Source organism: Bidens hawaiensis, unplaced genomic scaffold, assembly GCF_021521415.1.
Source record: "Bidens hawaiensis isolate Kalapana, Puna unplaced genomic scaffold, B.hawaiensis_p1.1 tig00024094_1, whole genome shotgun sequence".
In the NCBI taxonomy this organism is placed as follows: Eukaryota; Viridiplantae; Streptophyta; class Magnoliopsida; order Asterales; family Asteraceae; genus Bidens; species Bidens hawaiensis.
Genome location: NW_027493797.1, coordinates 80136 through 102034, shown reverse-complemented (window position 1 = coordinate 102034; position 21899 = coordinate 80136). Strand labels below are relative to the sequence as shown.

Sequence of the window (21899 nt, the reverse complement as noted above, 5' to 3'; positions counted from 1 at the left end):
TATAGATATAATTAATACGTTTGTCATTATTATTGTATAAAGAATAATACATATATATCATACACACACACACAAATGAATATAAGTAAATTTATAAAGACATTTCAACAACGAGAAATTATAACTAATGATGTCGGGTTTTATAAATAATGTTTACTTATTATTAATAACACTAATAATACTTACAAATTATATATATATATATATATATTATATATATATAATCTATAACTAGATAATTTTCCAAGAAGCATAAAACTTATAGGTGTCGGTTTGATAAAATCAAGTTTATTTAATATTTAATTTGTAAAACCATTAAAACAAAATAAGAACGAAAAAAACTGCCATGGCCGGGATTCGAACCCGCGCCAATAGACCGCCGAGGAGTAACAACACACAGCCAGACTAAACGTGCTACAGAGTCAACTCGTTTTTATCATGATAACTGAGATTTAAAAACCAGACAGATCATACTATAACATACGAACCCTAAGTCTTAATTCGTTAATCCAGATCATATAAGATCGATTAACCATAGGGTTAACACAGTTTGATGAACGACGAACATGATTAAGCATTCAATTACCTTAAAACACAATCATAAGTGTGTTAATAAGCCCGATGTATAGCCGGCGCAAACAGGGATTAGAACAGGTACGAGCAGGTTTTCATAAACAAATTAACATTGGGGGTATTGTTGGCGTTGGCATGAGGATTGTGAGTGAGGGTTTAATCGAGTTTTGGTGTACGTTAGGGGGTGTATTGCTTAACGGGTTGAGACGGCCAAACGCGATCTCTAACAAGTTATTGCAAGACCTTTTAATCAAATTAAACTTAGGGTTACGAGTGGCGACATGATAATGAAGCTGCAACAGGGTTTAATTGAATTATTATTATAGGTAATATGCATTTTGACATTGACGGGTTTTATTAAAGTTAAATCGTATAACTTTGATCGTGTTTTCCATATTAAAAACGTCGGTGTGTTCATTTTAACAATATAAACGGTCTGAAATAATCAATTCCATAATTAGGACAAAGATTAAGGTGCAAGACATTAATTGGGTATTCGGGTTCGAAATACGGGTTTAAGGGTTTGGATAAACGGGCTTGGATATATTTATAATATAATAATAATAACAATTGCAAATGGGTCCCTAAGCTTAAGAGATGGAAACAAAATGACATTAAACTTAGTTTAGGGTGAAGATGCACTTAATTGAAAGTTATTTTCTTAAGTTGAATAAAGGACCCTTGAATAAATATAATAAATAATAATGATAAATTATTATTAGCTCGATAAACGTGATATTAACTCTACAAAAATAATCCGAACACGAAAGCGGGTCGGGTATTGAATAATTGAAAAACCGTGTTGTTATAGTATATATGAATATATATATATATATTATAGTAAGGTTTAAACAATTGTATATATATTCTTTAGGCTGAATTTGAAAAAGAAATGATTGAAGATGGCAGCTATTTTTCTGGGAAGGAGGATCTACTAACTAGGTTATTAGGACCTGAGCATGGAGGGTGTTCACGTACACCTTCTCATATAATAGGTAATATATTACATACACATATATATATATATATATATATATATATATATATATATATTGTGTTTTTCTAGTTAATACTTATATACATATTTATTACTTTTAAATATCTTGATTACAACACCATCAAAGGTTCATGGAGGCTTATTTCAAGGCGGTGGCAACTAAGTCAATATAAATTGCCTACCACAAGAAGTTTTAGGGGCGTGGACTCGAGCCCTAGTATTCGTGGAGCGAGTGACACGTCTGGTGGATCTCATATCCATTATCCAGTGATCGAGGTAGTTATATTTGTAGTATATTTATAGTATGTTAATATGTTGTGTTTAATATATGTTATATCATCTTGTAGGAGTGTACTTCTTGTGAGTTGTTATTCCCTTACCCTTCCGGTGAAGAAAAAATAGTCGATACAGGGGCTTGTGTATCCTACTGTGGATAGGACTTTTAATGAGGAAAAAATGGACGAGGGCTATGTGAAAGTCAAAGTTGATAGCATCGATATAAATTTTGAGTGCACACCTCTCCCTAAAGTTTCATGCTACAACGAGCTTACAAATTTAGGTAAAGCCCGTTGATCTTTATCCAGTGGCCACGTTTTACAATAAAGATAATTTAATATACGAATTACATATTTCTTTCTTTATTTTTTTAAATATGGTTTCTAATATGTTTCTTTTATTGTAGCTTCCAAGCACATATGCAACTTTCTGTAACAAAGCGATGATAAAATCAGCAGAGCATGTTTCATGTTATATACCACAAGTTAGAGGTCGAGTTACTTGGGAATGGGCAATGGATAATGATATTATTTTTTTTATTTATGTTTATTTGTTTTTGTAGTTTGGTCAAGTCGATGAAACTTAACTTATCATCAAGTTGATTCGACTACCTTTGAAAATTTTGAGGATATGGTAATCCGCAACCACTACGTGAATATTGACCTTCAGCCACACGAAAAAAGTGTGGCCGTAGGCCTTTAGCCACACACATTTGGTTCAGGTCATATGTGGCAAAAGGTCGCGACACCGTGGGTATGATATGGCCGCACACAGTTTTTAGTGGCCTTATGTGGTAAAAAGTGTGGCTAAAGGGTGCAGGCATTAGTTGTTGACAATCAAGAAGTCTCTCCAATAAGTGTGGCTAAACGGTAGAAATGGCCACATGACTATTTACTATGAGTGACCATTGCACGTATAGAGCCACATGAATTAATGTTTCAGCCACATGAATTTTATAATAATGTGGCCAATAGGGTTGTGTTAAGCGTGCATTGTGACCTATAGCGTGTGGATATAGCAAAGCAACGACCACTTAAATTTAATAATAGTGTGGCTAATTATATTATATAGACACTGGATATTACATTAAAAGTGGCTAAATATGTTTACTTTCCACTCAAACACTCCTTCGTAGATTATAGTGTGGCTATTGTCTTACCGTTTGTCACACATATGCTTTTCTTAATTTAAAGTGTGGCTATTGTCAAACTTTTCGTCACAAATAGTGAGGTACTGTGTGGCTAATCATATCATATAGACACTGTAGGTTATTGTCAATGTGGCTAAAAATGTGAACTTGCTAGTCAAAAACTCTTTTGTAGTTTGTGGTGTGGCCATTGTCTTACCTTTTGTCACACATAATGCTATTCGTAATTTAAATTGTGGCTATTGTCAAACTTTTCGTCACACATAGTAAGGTACTGTGTGGCTAATCATATCTTATAGACACTGGAGGTTATTGTCAATGTGGCAAAAAATGTGAACTTGCCAGTCAAACACTCTTTTGTAGTTTGAGGTGTGGCTATTGTCTTACCGTTTGTCACACATAATTTTTTTCCTAATTTAAAGTGTGGCAAATGTCAAACTTTTCGTCACACATAGTGATGTATTGTATGGCCAATCATATCATATAGACACTGGAGGTTATTGTTAATGTGGCTAAAAATGTAACTAACACATTAGCATAAATTCAAAACATGTTTTTTTTCATAAGTTTAACAAACCCAACAATATAAATTCAAAACAGGTTTACATTACCAAACCTTCACTAATAAGTTATAAATTCAAAATATTTGAAACTACTACTAATTACTACCGACCTCAAACTTTCTTATAAGCTCATCAGATTTTTTTGCCTCCTTTCTTCATTTTCCTTACGTTCTTTTTCCATTTGTTCCATTTGTTCCTCGTTCTTCCAACTCGTTTCTTGACTTCCTTTCATTTTCTAGTTCTTTTTCCATTTCGGCTCTAACTTTTCGAACCTAAAATTGTTAAAAATATTAGCATCATAACTAATAAAGGGTTAATGTAAGGCAAAACCTCAAAGACAAGTAGGGGTGTTCACGGTCCGGTTTTCGCGGTTTTTCGTCAGACTATAAACCAAACCGTTAATAACGGTTTTTAATTTATGTAAACCAAAACCAAACCGTATAACTTTTAAACCAAACCAAACCAAACCGTTACTACCGGTTTGGTTTCATGGACTTGAACCCGAACCAACCCGTTTATATATTACACCCACAAAATCAGTGTAACGCCCTGAAATTCGATTGGTAAACTAGGATCGTGAAATCATCGGAAACTATAGACTTTGGGATTCTGGACGATAAGTTCGGAACCCATATCATTGGAAAAATCTGCTTTTATCATTTAAAATGTTTATTTTATAAAACGACATTTACGCCTGAAAAATATTAATTTTTATGCTTTCAAAAAATTAAATGTTCTTATTTAAAAAGATTTCAAATAATTATTCGGAAACTGGTTTTATAAAAGTTTTGCTGAAAAAGTTTTAGTTTGTTTAAAAACTTATGAACTCGACTAGTCTTGACCCGTCGGTAGCCTAAACCCGAACCCGAGTCACCCGAGTATTTAAGCGGAAAATCAAGTATTCTTACACCATCTCTTTCATTTCCACCAACACTTCCCACCCAAACACTCTCATTCTAGAGAGAGAAACTAGAGAGAGAAAGTCTTCAAACTTCAAATCCGAGTCCACAAATCTGTTTGTTGTTATTCTTGGTAAGATCTTCTTGAAAATCATCCATTTTCATAACCATTTTCGGCCTCAAATCGAGCAAAAACACCCATTTTCGTTTCTAGAGTTTTCGGGTCAAAAACCGTCTTGTTTTGGTGTCAAAATGCAGGCTTTTGTGTTTAAAATCACTAGGAATCGATAGCCCTTTCAATCCCGAGCATTTCCATGTCAAAAACTTCGATTTTGGGTCAAAAATCTGGAAAATCTGAAAAACCCGTAGGTTTCTCCGTCGCCCAGCTTGAAGGAGTCGAATCAGACTCATTCGATCGAACCAGTCGATCGAATCAGTCCAGTCGATCGAATAGGAAAGCAACCGAATGGTCTCCAACTCATTCGACCGAATGAGTTTCGTATTCGATCGAACGAGTGTCTATTCGATCGAACAAGTTCCATGTTCGACCGAACGAGTTTTTCCAACTGGTTCGACCAAATGTGTTTCTAGTTCGATCGAGCGTGCCACAGATTCGATCGAATGTGTGTCTATTCGATCGAACGTGTTCCTATTCGATCGAATCAAGCCAGAACCAAGCTGTTTCGTCGTTAAAACCCAGTTTTTGCTCGAGGCCGCGTAAGCTCGTTTTCTTAGACTTATAGCACGTTGTTAACCTTATATATATGTTCAACTCTAGGCTAAGGAGATCTATTGTAGCACCATCCTAACCCGAGATCAAGGTGAGTTCATAGCCCCTATTTAAGCTTTTCAAAACTATGGGGTGGAAACATGGTAACTTTACACGCTTGGATAAAATCATTTATGCATTTATGCAAACACTCTTTAAACTATAAACTTTTGGATTTCTACACACGTGCGGAAATCCACAAGCTCTTTAAGAATCTATAAACTTTGGAAATCTATGAACATGGGAAAACCCATCAACTTATGGAGATCTAAGAACATTGGAAATCAATGAGTATGGGAAATTCTATGAACATTGACATCATGGGAATGGGAATCATATTCATATCATCATAGTCATTGTGTCAGCATGGAAATCTAGAGATCAAAGCATCATGAGTTGAATTGGACGCGAGAGTCTATTCTACTCTCGGTAGAACTCGCGACCATGAGTGGCATTCTATTCTCGGTGGCACTCATAACTCATGGGATTTCATACTAGTCTCGGTGAAATCCATAACTCTTGAGGACCTATACTAGTCTCGGTAGGGACCAAGGGAACCCAGGATTCTTTGGGGAGTCTATCCTACTCTCGGTGGAACCTAGCTGAGTCCTGGATGACAAGAACGAGGTAGTCTTGGTTTAAGTCTTGCGTGGGGTCAATCAAGTCTTGTGTGATCATTGAGTTCCATCATCATTCATCATCATCATCATTTATTCACCATCATCTTGGATACTAGTAAACAGTGGGATCTTGGTGTTGGTTTATCTAGTAAACTTAGCATGCTCAAATCTATATGTCCTTATTTATGCTTAACTGCTATGTGCTACATGTACCGTTGGGAGACCACAAATCTTTGAGTAATCTTATCACAAACGACTCTAATGGGTGAATAATAAGCCCGCTGAGAGTCCAGGAGAACATTTCATGTTTTACTTACTACAAAAACCTCTTTGGGAAAACCAAGAGACCTTTTCTTACAAACCATCTTAAAACCGGGTATTATATCCAAACATAGTAGTATAAGTTGTAGGAGTGGTGGGTTAGCCGCAGGTACACCCTATATATAAACCCCTACAACCTATACTAGTATGTTTGTGTATAAACTCTTTTTCTTTAAACCTATGAATTCACTCATCTACTTTAAGTAGTTGACAGTTTGTTACATGTTTTCAGGAAATAATGCAGCAAGAAATCCCTAGCAAGTTTAGAGGCCTTAGAGAGATGAAGGCTAGTCTAGGAGTTATTTGGAAACTTGATATTTTGTATTAAAACAATTTGTTTCATGTTACCTGGATGGTGTAATATTTGACATTTTGGTTATGTTTATGCATTTAGACTTTTAAACTATTGTGCTCAACAATCACGACTTAGTCGCCGCGCCTCGATTATTCCGCCATCACGATCGGGGTGTGACAGATTGGTATCAGAGCCAGTGGTTATAGGGAATTAGGAAACCGACCTAGACTATAACCTAGGATCCTTGACTCTAGATAGCTCATGCATCACAATCACATGTCTACACTTATATACGTGCTGCGTGCTTATGTGTTGCATATTAACTGTTAATCTCTTGAGCCATGTCATTCTGTGTTCTTGGTATAATCTATGTTCTCTATTCTTAATCTTTGGCGTGTCATTGATTCTATTTAACACTCGTTTTTTTTTTTTCGTTTTCGTTTTGTCAAGAATGCCTCCCAGACGTGCACCCGCCCCCTTGGACTCCGCTGATCTAGCCAACCTTATAGCCCAGCAGATCGCGGCTGTGTTACCAGGCATGGTAACAGCCATCAGCCAGGGGCTGAGGCAAGAAGGAACCTCTGGGGCCAACCAAATTCCAGCTCAGAACGCAAACGAACCAGCAAATAAGCCATACAAGGACTTCATGGCTACCAAACCCACCAGCTTCAGCGGTTCAGAAGGCGCCGTTGGTCTCCTCCAGTGGATCGAAAAGATGGAGGCTGCCTTTGTTATTAGCTCGTGCCCTGAGACACTGAAAGTCACGCACGCGGCAAGCATGTTGTCTAAACGCGCGCTGACCTGGTGGAACAACGAGATAAGAACCCGCGGGCGTGAGGCTGCCTTGGCCATGACCTGGTCGGAATTTGTAGCTTTGGTTACCCGCGAGTTCGTACCTCGCAGTGAGGTGCAGAAACTTGAAGCTGAGTTTTGGGTGCACAGAATGAAGGGCGCTGATCACCAAGGGTACACGGAGCGTTTTCACGAGCTCTCCCTTCTCGTACCACACCTGGTCACCCCTCCCTCCCGGGCTATTGAGCTTTACATCAATGGCCTACCTGACACTGTCCGTGGAATCGTTATCGGGGCTGACCCATCAACCCTACAAGCGGCCATTGAACTAGCTGCCCGACTGACCCAGGATCAGGTTAAGACTGGGGTCCTAGCCAAGGACACGGGCAAGGCCGCTGAGGGCTCATCCAAAAAGATCAACCGCATCAAAAAACGTAAGGCTAGCAGTTACGCGATGGTTACTCCCGCAACCCCAATCAGCTCTGTCGCTCCTGCTCCCACCCCTTCTGGAAGGCCAAAGAGGGAGTACACTGGGGTTCACCCCAAGTGCGGCACTTGCCAATTTCATCACCCTGCCGGAACCCCGTGCTGGAAATGCACGAACTGTGGACGTTTGGGGCACCTAGCGGAACGCTGCAGATTTCAAGGTAATCAACTGGCAATACAGAGCAGCAGTTCCCAACCCAACAACACTCGAGGCTGTTTCGAGTGTGGAGCCACGGACCACTTCAAGAGCAGGTGTCCTCGTCTTGCAAATCTTCCTCCGGCCCGAGGCCGAGCCTTTACTATTGGCGCTGCTGAAGCTCGCCAAAATCCTGACGTCATTACTGGTACGTTCATTCTCAACAATCTCTGGGTTTCTATTCTATTTGACACGGGTGCAGATAGGAGTTTTATTTCTAGCGAGTTGGTCCCATTGCTTAATCTAGGAACCTCTGTCTTAGACCCCGCTTTCTCTGTCGAAATGGCAAACGGAGAGTCTACCCAAGTGAACAAAATCGTTCGCAATTGCACGCTTACGTTTGATCAGACGTCTCTTAACATTGACCTCATCCCTATGCAATTGGGAAGTTTCGATGTAATTGTTGGGATGGATTGGTTGTCCATCAACCACGCGGAAGTGGTGTGTGCTGAGAAGCTCATTCGCGTTCCTTGTTCTTCTGGCGAGTCCATAATTATTCAAGGAGAAAGATCAGGCAGATGTCTGAAATTAATCTCCTGCTTTAAAGCTCGGCGATGCCTTCGAAAGAAGTGTCTCGCCTTCCTAGCTCATGTCTCCATCAAGAAATCTTTGGGGAAGAAGCTCTCTGATGTCCCCGTTGTGCGTGAATTTCCAGACGTTTTTCCTAAAGACTTACCCGGACTACCTCCTAGCCGACAAGTCGAATTTCACATCGAATTAGTTCCCGGTGCAACCCCCGTGGCAAAATCTCCGTATCGTTTGGCTCCGTCAGAAATGCAGAAATTATCGAGCCAGCTACAGGAACTACTAGACAAGGGTTTTATTCGCCCTAGTTCATCTCCATGGGGAGCTCCAGTCCTCTTCGTCAAGAAGAAGGACGGATCTTTCCGGATGTGCATAGACTATCGTGAGCTTAACAAACTCACGGTCAAGAATCGGTATCCATTACCAAGGATTGACGATCTTTTCGACCAGCTGCAAGGAGCCATTTACTTTTCCAAGATCGACCTACGCTCAGGTTATCACCAAGTACGCGTCATGGAGGACGACATCGCGAAAACCGCTTACAGAACTCGTTATGGACACTACGAGTTCCTAGTCATGCCTTTTGGTTTGACGAATGCCCCTGCGGTGTTCATGGATCTCATGAATCGCGTTTGTCGTCCATACCTGGACCAGTTTGTTATCGTCTTCATTGACGATATTCTCGTTTATTCCCGCTCTAAAGCCGACCATGAGCTTCATCTCAGGCTTACCTTGGATCTGCTGAGGAAAGAGCAACTCTACGCCAAATTCTCCAAATGCGAATTCTGGCTAAGGGAAGTTCAATTCTTAGGTCACATCATTAACAAGGAAGGCATTCATGTCGACCCTGCCAAGATTGAAGCCATCAAAAATTGGGGAGCGCCTACAACGCCAACCGAAATTCGTTCATTTCTTGGTTTAGCTGGGTACTACCGTCGATTCATCTCGAACTTTTCAAAGATCGTATTGCCTCTCACAATGTTAACTCAAAAAGGGGAACCATTCATTTGGAACCAAGAGCAAGAAGAGGCTTTCCAAACATTGAAACATAAACTCTGTCATGCACCAATCCTGTCACTTCCTGAGGGTAACGATGATTTTGTTGTTTATTGCGACGCCTCGAACCAAGGTCTAGGCTGCGTCTTAATGCAACGCGGTAAGGTCATCGCTTACGCCTCGCGTCAACTCAAGAGTCATGAGAGGAATTATGTCACTCATGACTTGGAATTGGGTGCTGTGGTCTTTGCCTTAAAAATATGGAGACACTACCTATACGGTACGAAATGTGTCATCTTCACCGACCACAAGAGCCTACAACACATCCTCAACCAAAGGGAGCTAAACATGCGACAACGTCGATGGGTTGAACTCCTAAGTGACTACGACTGCGAAATCCGCTACCACCCTGGAAAGGCTAACGTAGTGGCTGACGCGTTAAGTCGCAAGGAAAGGACCCAGTTGCATGCGATCCGTATTCAGTCCAATCTTCCCTCCTTGGTTCTCGAAGCTCAAAAGCAAGCGATTGCTGGTGGTGATCTCAAAAATATGCTATCTTGCGGTGCCGAACGGAAGTTTGAAACCAAGTTTGATGGTATACTTTACTACTTAAATCGCATGTGGATTCCAAACTCTGAACCACTTCGAGAACTTATCCTGAACGAAGCGCACAAATCCAGATACTCTATTCACCCGGGCAGTGATAAAATGTATCAGAATCTCAAGTCTCACTTCTGGTGGCCGGGTATGAAGAAAGACATAGCTTTATACGTCGGTAGATGTCTAACATGCTCGCGGATCAAGACTGAACATCAGAGACCATCTGGCCTGCTACAGCAACCGATCATACCGCAGTGGAAGTGGGACGAAGTCGCTATGGACTTCATCACCAAACTCCCGCGGACACCCAGCGGTTATGACACGATTTGGGTTATCGTGGATTACTTGACCAAGTCTGCCCACTTTCTCCCTGTCCGCGAGGACTACACTACGGAGAAGCTGGCGCAGATTTACATTCGTGAGATCGTAACCCGTCACGGTGTGCCTAAGGGCATCACGTCTGACCGTGACCCCTCTTTTGCGTCAAGGTTCTGGAAGTCATTTCAGAAAGCCTTTGGGACAAGTGTGAAACTTAGCTCTGCCTATCATCCTGAAACGGACGGACAGAGCGAAAGGACCATACAAACCCTGGAGGATATGCTCAGAGCCTGTATCCTTGAATTCGGTAGTAGCTGGGAGACTCACCTTCCTCTTGCAGAGTTCTCATATAATAACAGCTATCATGCTACCATCAAATGCGCACCATTCGAGGCACTCTATGGCAGGAAATGTCGTTCTCCACTGTGTTGGTCCGAGACCGGAGATTCTCAAATCCTCGGCCCGGAACTGATACAGGAAACCACTGACAGTATCGCCATCATCCAGCAAAGACTTAAGGACGCCCGCTGTCGACACAAGTATTACGCTGACAAACGCCGCAAACCTCTGGAGTTCCAAATAGGCGATCACGTAATGCTCAAAGTTTCCCCCTGGAAGGGCATTGTTCGCTTCGGGAAAAAGGGAAAGCTTGCTCCAAGGTACGTAGGACCTTTCAAGATCATCGAAAAGGTCGGACCCGTAGCCTATCGCTTGGAATTGCCTCCAGAACTCAGCCGTGTTCACAACGTTTTTCAGGTGTCGCAACTCAAAAAGTGCCTCGTTGACGAGACCGCTCAAATCCCGATCGTCACGGTTCGCATCGACGACAAACTACACTTTGTTGAGGAACCTGTCGAGATCCTAGATCGAGAAGTCAAAAGGACTAAGCGAAGCCGGATACCCATAGTCAAGGTACGTTGGAACAACCATCGTGGACCCGAGTTCACATGGGAACGAGAGGATAAGATGAGGGAGGAATACCCTCATCTGTTCGCATAGTCATCATCTTTGTAATTCTAGAAATCTTGGAGTCTATGTAATAGTAATCATGTAATCAGGGACCAATATCAATCAATGAAGTATCATGTTGTTCCTATTTGCTTATAAATATTCTCTTATTTGCATAACACCAAGTTTGGCTACCCATGACTCGTGCTGGAAAACACAAGTTGTGCATACTTAATCATGTAAACATTGGGGTAAACTATGTATCATTGAGCCAAAATTTGTCATCATTCTAGCATTCATGAAGCATGGTTGTGTGTGTGTGTGTGGTGTCGTGTCGATTTTTCTAGCCGCACACAATGGAGTTTATACATTGATACAAGGTGAACTCGTAATTATAGTCCGGAATATAATTACATCAAGTTCACAGGTGTATACGTGTATAAACAATATGCTATTGTGTAACTATGAGTCATGAACTCAAGCTTCGTGTAGGGAATTAATCAATGAATGTTGAAGGAGTGGTGGGTTAGCCGCTGGTACACCCTATACATAAACCCCTTCGGCACAAGTTGATTATGTCTGAAGCGAGACTTGGAATTAGGGACTCATAGTTAGCGTGGCAGCTGTGAGGCGTTAAATTCAAGAGTTATTGAGGGAATTATTCATTGGGGATTGAAGGAGTGGTGGGTTAGCCGCTGGTACACCCTATATATAAACCCCTTCAATCCGAAATGAATATGTCTGATGTAAAGCTTGAAGGTGATGCCTTGTAGTGGAAAATAGTGTGTCGTCCTGTGTGTCATTGAACTAATAGGAGTCGAAAGAAACACCCAAGTGGAGTTGAGGGAGTGGTGGGTTAGCCGCTGGTACACCCTATATATAAACCCCTTCAACTTGATTTGGGTGGTATCCAAGACGAAAATTAGGGGTAGTGGCGCATAGTGGTCATCATGGGATCATTTGATCTAAAACATCATTGCATCAACTATACTAAGTTCTAAATTTCGGGACGAAATTCCTCTAAATTGGGGAGAATGTAACGCCCTGAAATTCGATTGGTAAACTAGGATCGTGAAATCATCGGAAACTATAGACTTTGGGATTCTGGACGATAAGTTCGGAACCCATATCATTGGAAAAATCTGCTTTTATCATTTAAAATGTTTATTTTATAAAACGACATTTACGCCTGAAAAATATTAATTTTTATGCTTTCAAAAAATTAAATGTTCTTATTTAAAAAGATTTCAAATAATTATTCGGAAACTGGTTTTATAAAAGTTTTGCTGAAAAAGTTTTAGTTTGTTTAAAAACTTATGAACTCGACTAGTCTTGACCCGTCGGTAGCCTAAACCCGAACCCGAGTCACCCGAGTATTTAAGCGGAAAATCAAGTATTCTTACACCATCTCTTTCATTTCCACCAACACTTCCCACCCAAACACTCTCATTCTAGAGAGAGAAACTAGAGAGAGAAAGTCTTCAAACTTCAAATCCGAGTCCACAAATCTGTTTGTTGTTATTCTTGGTAAGATCTTCTTGAAAATCATCCATTTTCATAACCATTTTCGGCCTCAAATCGAGCAAAAACACCCATTTTCGTTTCTAGAGTTTTCGGGTCAAAAACCGTCTTGTTTTGGTGTCAAAATGCAGGCTTTTGTGTTTAAAATCACTAGGAATCGATAGCCCTTTCAATCCCGAGCATTTCCATGTCAAAAACTTCGATTTTGGGTCAAAAATCTGGAAAATCTGAAAAACCCGTAGGTTTCTCCGTCGCCCAGCTTGAAGGAGTCGAATCAGACTCATTCGATCGAACCAGTCGATCGAATCAGTCCAGTCGATCGAATAGGAAAGCAACCGAATGGTCTCCAACTCATTCGACCGAATGAGTTTCGTATTCGATCGAACGAGTGTCTATTCGATCGAACAAGTTCCATGTTCGACCGAACGAGTTTTTCCAACTGGTTCGACCAAATGTGTTTCTAGTTCGATCGAGCGTGCCACAGATTCGATCGAATGTGTGTCTATTCGATCGAACGTGTTCCTATTCGATCGAATCAAGCCAGAACCAAGCTGTTTCGTCGTTAAAACCCAGTTTTTGCTCGAGGCCGCGTAAGCTCGTTTTCTTAGACTTATAGCACGTTGTTAACCTTATATATATGTTCAACTCTAGGCTAAGGAGATCTATTGTAGCACCATCCTAACCCGAGATCAAGGTGAGTTCATAGCCCCTATTTAAGCTTTTCAAAACTATGGGGTGGAAACATGGTAACTTTACACGCTTGGATAAAATCATTTATGCATTTATGCAAACACTCTTTAAACTATAAACTTTTGGATTTCTACACACGTGCGGAAATCCACAAGCTCTTTAAGAATCTATAAACTTTGGAAATCTATGAACATGGGAAAACCCATCAACTTATGGAGATCTAAGAACATTGGAAATCAATGAGTATGGGAAATTCTATGAACATTGACATCATGGGAATGGGAATCATATTCATATCATCATAGTCATTGTGTCAGCATGGAAATCTAGAGATCAAAGCATCATGAGTTGAATTGGACGCGAGAGTCTATTCTACTCTCGGTAGAACTCGCGACCATGAGTGGCATTCTATTCTCGGTGGCACTCGTAACTCATGGGATTTCATACTAGTCTCGGTGAAATCCATAACTCTTGAGGACCTATACTAGTCTCGGTAGGGACCAAGGGAACCCAGGATTCTTTGGGGAGTCTATCCTACTCTCGGTGGAACCTAGCTGAGTCCTGGATGACAAGAACGAGGTAGTCTTGGTTTAAGTCTTGCGTGGGGTCAATCAAGTCTTGTGTGATCATTGAGTTCCATCATCATTCATCATCATCATCATTTATTCACCATCATCTTGGATACTAGTAAACAGTGGGATCTTGGTGTTGGTTTATCTAGTAAACTTAGCATGCTCAAATCTATATGTCCTTATTTATGCTTAACTGCTATGTGCTACATGTACCGTTGGGAGACCACAAATCTTTGAGTAATCTTATCACAAACGACTCTAATGGGTGAATAATAAGCCCGCTGAGAGTCCAGGAGAACATTTCATGTTTTACTTACTACAAAAACCTCTTTGGGAAAACCAAGAGACCTTTTCTTACAAACCATCTTAAAACCGGGTATTATATCCAAACATAGTAGTATAAGTTGTAGGAGTGGTGGGTTAGCCGCAGGTACACCCTATATATAAACCCCTACAACCTATACTAGTATGTTTGTGTATAAACTCTTTTTCTTTAAACCTATGAATTCACTCATCTACTTTAAGTAGTTGACAGTTTGTTACATGTTTTCAGGAAATAATGCAGCAAGAAATCCCTAGCAAGTTTAGAGGCCTTAGAGAGATGAAGGCTAGTCTAGGAGTTATTTGGAAACTTGATATTTTGTATTAAAACAATTTGTTTCATGTTACCTGGATGGTGTAATATTTGACATTTTGGTTATGTTTATGCATTTAGACTTTTAAACTATTGTGCTCAACAATCACGACTTAGTCGCCGCGCCTCGATTATTCCGCCATCACGATCGGGGTGTGACAATCAGTATGTAATTTTCATTTAAATTTTTAGTTATAAACCGAACCAACCCGTTTATGAGTATACCACATGTATATTAAATTATAGTGTTAGCAGTTTTTATGTTACCACATGTATATGAAATATGAAATGGTCTATTTCATTTGCTCGCCCCTGGTTGATATGTTATACCTAGTTATATAACAAAACGAAAAATGATAAAGATAACTTACAAATGCGTGTTCTGACTTTTCCGTACAAAAATCCAATCCAACAAGGCTATTAATGTTGAGCTCGTCCACCCAATACTTTTTCTTGCTTTCTTTGCTAAGGTGGGTATCTAAGAATACTTCAATCCACTTAACTTTTCGACCATGTTCTTTTTCCTAATAAGAAGTAATGTAATAAACGTTAAAGCACAAACAATTATAATTTTTGACCTAATTTTTTAAGATTGAATTTACAAATAAAACTAGCTTACCAAGCGGATACGATGCTCATCAAACCCTATTGAACCGCCCGTATGCTGAGATATACTGCCATCATTACCCTCTTTCGTGCGGTTGTCTCTCCCGCTCGCGGACTTCTTTAGCCATTTTTCTGTGTTCCAACCCTATAAAGAGATAAAAATATATGATACATATATAGGGTAAAAATATAAAAATAAAAACTTGAATCGACGCATAGCACAACGACCTTCACGCACAATCACATTAGACAACTGTACTAAAAAGTCCTAACATGTATTCACACATAGTATCATGGCAAATCAACCAAACATTCATCATACAACTTAACTTATGATCACTTAGTTCACGAGACAGATTATAACATGTACAAACTTATTTTATTCACTATGAAAAGATGAAGTATAAATTCTACAAAATTTGCCACAGTAGAATATTTGAATTAGGTTTCTCAAAAAAATTTTATTATATTTTTCTCATGCATACAAAACTCACAATAATTCAAGCATTAAAGATATGTACCAACAATTCAGCAGATTGCACAACAAACACTTGTTTAATGGTTCTATCAACTCATTAATCCAAATTGTGCAAGACAAATTGGGTTGTCTTCAAAGCTCATAATACTAATTTTCAGAACTGGAACCAACCCATTTGGTTTTGTCATTAGGGAGTTATGGTGTCGGAAAGATAGACCAGAATATAACTCACCAAATCAGCTTTGACCAGTGTTTTTGTAAAATTATAAAAACTATTCAAAACTCATCCAAAAATTACAAACTTTACCTTTCCGGAAACTATACTCATAGTACTATATCCTAGAATCAACAATCGTTCAATAATCATCGTTTAACATCAAGTTACATACCAATAAATAAATAAAAACGAATCTGTCAGCAATGAAAGAAGATGTACTAAGCTTCAATTACAAGAAATAACACTTAAAATTGAAAATCCCCAAACTTGGTTCTTAGGGTTCTTCAAACTCAACACGAATCCGGCAAAAATCGAGATAGAATCGATGGAAACCGACACCATACGTGAATTCCTCTCGCAAAAATAATAAGATTAGAGCCCGGAATCAAAGGATTTGGTTAAAAATTGAGTGAGTTAGAGAATTAAAGATGAAAGATGGTGGGTGTAGAGAGAAGAAGAAGAAGAAGAAGAAGAAGAAGAAGAAGAAGTAATGAAGAGAAAGAAAAAAAAGGTAGGTTAATATGAAATTAGATTTAAGAATGAGAGGGTAATTCAAAATTTTTTAAAGAAAAGAGGGGTGAATTTAATTTGAAATTTTGAGGGAAGTAAAATTAATAGGAAATAAATAGAATTAAATATTTTTACTTTTAATTAAAATAAAGAGTTGTTGTATTTTAAATATAAAAACATATAAAATAAATACAAGTGATATTTATAGTTGCTCCAAAAGAGTTGTATAAGAGTGTAGTAATCAGTGTTAACGCCCAATAATAAACCATACGCTTATTAGTGGGTCATACTAGTTCTTGATCGGTGTTAGTGTCTCATTATAGCATCTATCATGTCACAGTTGCTCTAAAAGAGTTGTATAGGAGTGTCATTAGTCATGGTTAGGTGTTAACGCCCGAAACACACCATACTTTCGTCAATAGGCCTTATTTGGCTATCATTAGTCATAGACTCATAGTTAGATGTTAGGTCCCTTGGTTACGTCATAGTTGCTTTAAGAAGTTTGTATAGGACTATCATTAGTCATACTTAGATGTTAACGCCCAAAACATGTCATACATTCATCAATGGGCCTTGAATGGTACTAGTGGCCATTATAGCATCTATCATGTCCCCGTTGCTACAAGAGGGTTGTATGTGAGTGTAGTGAGCCATAGGCATAGTTGGTCGTCATACTTTGCATTAATGGGCCGTCTTGGGCCTTGATTATTGTTAGTGACCCATTGTAGTCTCTATCATATCATAGTTGCTCTAAAAGGGTTGAATATGAGTTTAGTGAGTCATAGTTTGGTTAACGCCCAACAAAATGTCTTACTTTCATCAATGGGCCTTATTGGACCTTAACTGGTGTTTGTGGCCCATTATAGCATTTATCACATCATAGTTGCTCTAAGAAGGTTGTATAGGAATGTCATTAGTCATAGTTAGATGTTAATGGCCGATAACATGTGATACTTTCATCATAGGTCTTATTGGGCCTTGTTGGTGTTAGTGGCCCATTATAGCCTTTTTCATGTCATAGTCGCTCTAGTGGGTCACATTAGGGCTTGAAATCTCTTAGTGGTCTATTATGGCATGTGATATGTAACATTAGATATTCAAGGTTTATATCGTGTTATAGGGAGTCATATTAGACCATAATAGACAAAAACAACTCATACATGTCCTAATAGATCATATTGGGCCTTGAAATCTCTAATGCCCATTATGCATATAATTTTAAATTGTGTCTTAAGAGGTACAACTCGCATAACCCGTCAATATACATTAAACATAGGGGTGGCAAATTGGTTGGGTTGGGTCGAAACGGGTCAGGTCCAAACGGGTCAATTAAAAAAAGGGGTTGTTATGGTTCGGGTCGGAATGGGTCAGGGTCATAACGGGTCCGGGTCAAAATGGTTCAAGGTCGGAACGGGTCAAAACGGGTTTCGGGTCGATTTTTTTTTAACAAGGACAACAGAGGAAATGTTTAGTTTTTTTTACTTTTTCCGTTTTTTATTTATAATTGGACTTATGATTTTTTTATTATTATTTTTTAATATTTTTTTTAAATTGTGCCTTAAGAGGTACAACTCGCCTAACCCGTCAATATACATTAAACATAGGGGTGGCAAATGGGTTGGGTTGGGTCGAAATGGGTTATGGGTCGGAACGAGTCAGGGTCGAAACAGGTCAGGGTCAGAACGACTCAATTTAAAAAAATCGTTGGTGATAATAAGTAATATCAACAGTACCAAAAGTCTTAACATGTATCCACACATCACGTATAATATCCGAACATCACGTATAATATCCGTAGGAACTTGTCTTTTAATCAAAGATAGTACATATTTAAAAACTTATTCATAATTCATTATCAATATTAGAAATTTGCACTTTGATGTGTATTGGTGTCCAAATCCGAGCACTTGATCTTCGGCTTTTCGCTTCCATTTGTGGGCTTCACCTAAAGCAATCCAATACCAAATATTAGTTATTGCCAATATTTAAATATTACATATAAATAAGATATTAAACCCGAAGTAACATTAGTCAAAATATTAAGCCAAACCAGGTCCAACGTAGTCTATGCCGGCTACCGTTATGCAACTCCAAAGATTCAATTTATTATGTATCTTAACTCGCCCGATTGATCATAAGCTTCGCGTACTTGTTTCTAATCAGCATGATTAGAACCCATCAACATAATTACAACCCATTTAAATTAATCTTAATGCTATTTCACGTCTCAACTAAAATTCAACTTTAGAAACGGTTACAACTTTTCAACATATTATTTACAACCCGTCTAAACAACTTAACGAATCATTTCTCTAATTAAATCATGCTACTAATTTAATATTCACCAACGAGTCAAATCTTCATCTAGTTACTATATTATTATTATAATCGACAAGCTGGTCCGAAACCCAAATCAAACCGTACTACACAATGTTAGTACTATTTATATTCTAGACACGAGTAATTCCCACTTAGACATTTGGTAGAGTAAACTTCAAACTGTAACGAGTTAAAACAACCAGTACGCACTAAGTATAGTCAAAAGAATCAACTTTCAATTAATGGGTCAAGACGGCCCATATCCATTTGATATTCATAATAAATCAAAACATACTAATAAGACTTGTAACTTCTTAAAGTAGATGTAAGATAAACTTACCTTTGTTCGTAGGAGCTTGATTACACTTCGTCCATTTGACTCGTTGGCTTCCAAGCTTCAACATACCTAGCTTGTTAAAGTCAACTTTCAACAAGTTAGAATACATAATGTGGACACTCGGCATTAGTATTCTTTATATTTTCATACCACTCTCATTCATACCGAATAATTAACAAGCCAAGAATCATCAATGTGTTCATCAAGTTATCAGTTAACATTTTCAAGTCATTTATCCACTTCCCCCGTTTTAACGGTTAACTCAGTACATATACGACTAGGCTCTACTTAGCAACTTCATAAATTATGGCATTAATTTAAATTAAAGCAGTTATGTCATAATCTCTTCTAAACAAGTGCGCATACCATTTATTATTATGAAAAAAATTATTTTCAGTACTGCACCTTTTGTGCAGCACCTATTCACCTCAACTTTTGACCAGTTAAAAGTCAGAACTAACTTAATATGCTCAAAAGTAAAATGTAGTAAACTCACAGAGGTTTCCAAGCATATAAAGTTCACCTTTATCGGAGCTACGGTTTATTATATGTGATTTTTAGCAAAACAGGTCAGCAACCTATTTTCTGTCAAAATAGTATGCTGAATCTGCTGTATTTCTCTAGAAACTAACTGTTTTGAACAATATTTCATCCGAAACAGCTTTTCATGTTCACATATAAAACATAGTAGACTCTAGGAGCTTTCCAAGAATATAAAATACATCTTTCTCGGATTTTTATTCTATTATATATGATTATTCAAATAACAGGCCAACAACATAATTTAACTTCAAACAGCATGTTGTCATCATTTTAATCTACTGTTTTGATCCGTTTTAAGTATGAATTAGATTATCGTGTTCAAAGATGAAACCTAGTACAACAAAATAGGTTTTCAAGCATGTATAATACACATTCACCCGATATTTCAATGATTTTATACGAAATTTATTGACAGCAGTAATATGAATTTCACATCTTAACAACTCTTTTAATTCCTTGTTGGTTGAGACATTTTCACAAACACCTTGTGTGCATTCATTTGAAATCATTACTTTAAATCTCTATGCACGATCTGAAATGCCTATTTGCTCACACATTTTAACAATGACCTCTTATGTTTGATGCATTACAACAATCACTTTATGTGTACAGATTATAATCATATAACCACATCCATAAAAGATCTCTAATTTATCAACTGTGTTCATAAAATATGGTATACTCTTGAACACAGTTTGACACTACCATGATAGAATCAACAATTATAACTAGTATTAGATCACATAATCAATATTATCACTATCAGTTCATCAATAATCACATAAAACACGTACTAGATCATCATGCATGAAGTGTAGATAACAAAGCCCCAACTGTAGGGTTAGAAACACTTACCCAATAATCGATCTACTAGAAGATGATTATGTATTTTCTAATGCTCGATTTGATAATCGATTTGAGAAGTGAAATCATCTGTTCTCCTTCTTGCTTGTTCTCTTCTTCTTGCTTGTTTTCTTCTTCTGTCCACACACACATCCAGAACATCCAAAAATATACATCATCCACCCTTTTATTTTTGTAAGGCCCCGTTACCGGTAGCCCTACTTTGGATGTTGGATTTACTTATCAACATAGTTCTAATCATCAGATTTAATAAAAACATTCACGGAAAATAAAAACTTCGTAAAACATTTCATACAAACCATAACTTGTCTTAAAACAACATCTCGTCTTTCAAAATAACAAAACATTAAACTTAAACGTCTTGAGTCTTCCGATGCCAACCTCTTATTCAATGCCACGTGTCCCCTCAAGCGAGCTGCCTCATCCTACTCACCTGCGTGCATACTAAAAGTCAGCTACGCTGAGTGAGTTCTAGTTAATCACGTATCATATAATACATACACTTACCATAAATCATGCATCCGAAGATACATAATAATTACATTTCTAACTTACTTTCATTACATAATTTCATACGTATATTTATACTTTATTACTTTCATACTATATAATTACTGTCCATTCAATCTCAGATATTATTAGGGTCTGGTCCCTCTTTCCTTTGTCTATCTCAGATATTTTAGGGTCTGATCTCTTTCTTGTCTATCTCAGATATTATTAGGGTCTGGTCCCTCTTTCCTTTGTCTATCTCAGATATTTTAGGGTCTGGTCTCTTTCTTGTCTATCTCAGATATTATTAGGGTCTGGTCCCTCTTTCCTTTGTCTATCTCAGATATTTTAGGGTCTGGTCCCTTTCTTGTCTATCTCAGATATTATTAGGGTCTGGTCCCTTTTTACTTCTCTATCTCAGATATTATAAAAGGTCTGGTCCCTCCTTCTCTATCTCAGATATTATTAGGGTCTGGTCCCTCTTTCTTCATCTTCGTACATACTGTCTTTACATACCCATAACATACATACTTTCTTTAATCATTCATACATATTCATAGATTGTACATATATCTATCATACATATTCATCTATCATAAACATACCTCCCTTGTTGGCACGTGCAATATCCGAAGATCGTTCACGTACCGACAAGCTTTCATTCACATTTAAGATATACATACATAACATATAAACCATATAAGGCATACACTTACCAGTTAAGGTAAGTGTATTAACTATCACATCGAGTATGCACACAGCCCCGAAAACATAACAAGGAAATGGGTCTAGAAACTC

At 38.3% G+C, this 21899-nt stretch overlaps 1 protein-coding gene across 1 annotated transcript in view; it reads left to right on the top strand.

Annotated features, from left to right (window-relative positions):
* Nucleotides 1–2250: 2250 nt before the first annotated feature.
* LOC143568711 (uncharacterized) overlaps nucleotides 2251–21899 on the top strand; it is a 35231-nt gene continuing 15582 nt past the window's right edge. Inside the window, exons 1-2 of the mRNA XM_077054794.1 lie at nucleotides 2251–2330; nucleotides 2409–2479. Of these exons, the coding sequence (XP_076910909.1) occupies nucleotides 2477–2479 (3 nt within the window). The 5' untranslated portion in view covers nucleotides 2251–2330; nucleotides 2409–2476. The remainder of the gene's footprint in view (nucleotides 2331–2408; nucleotides 2480–21899) is intronic.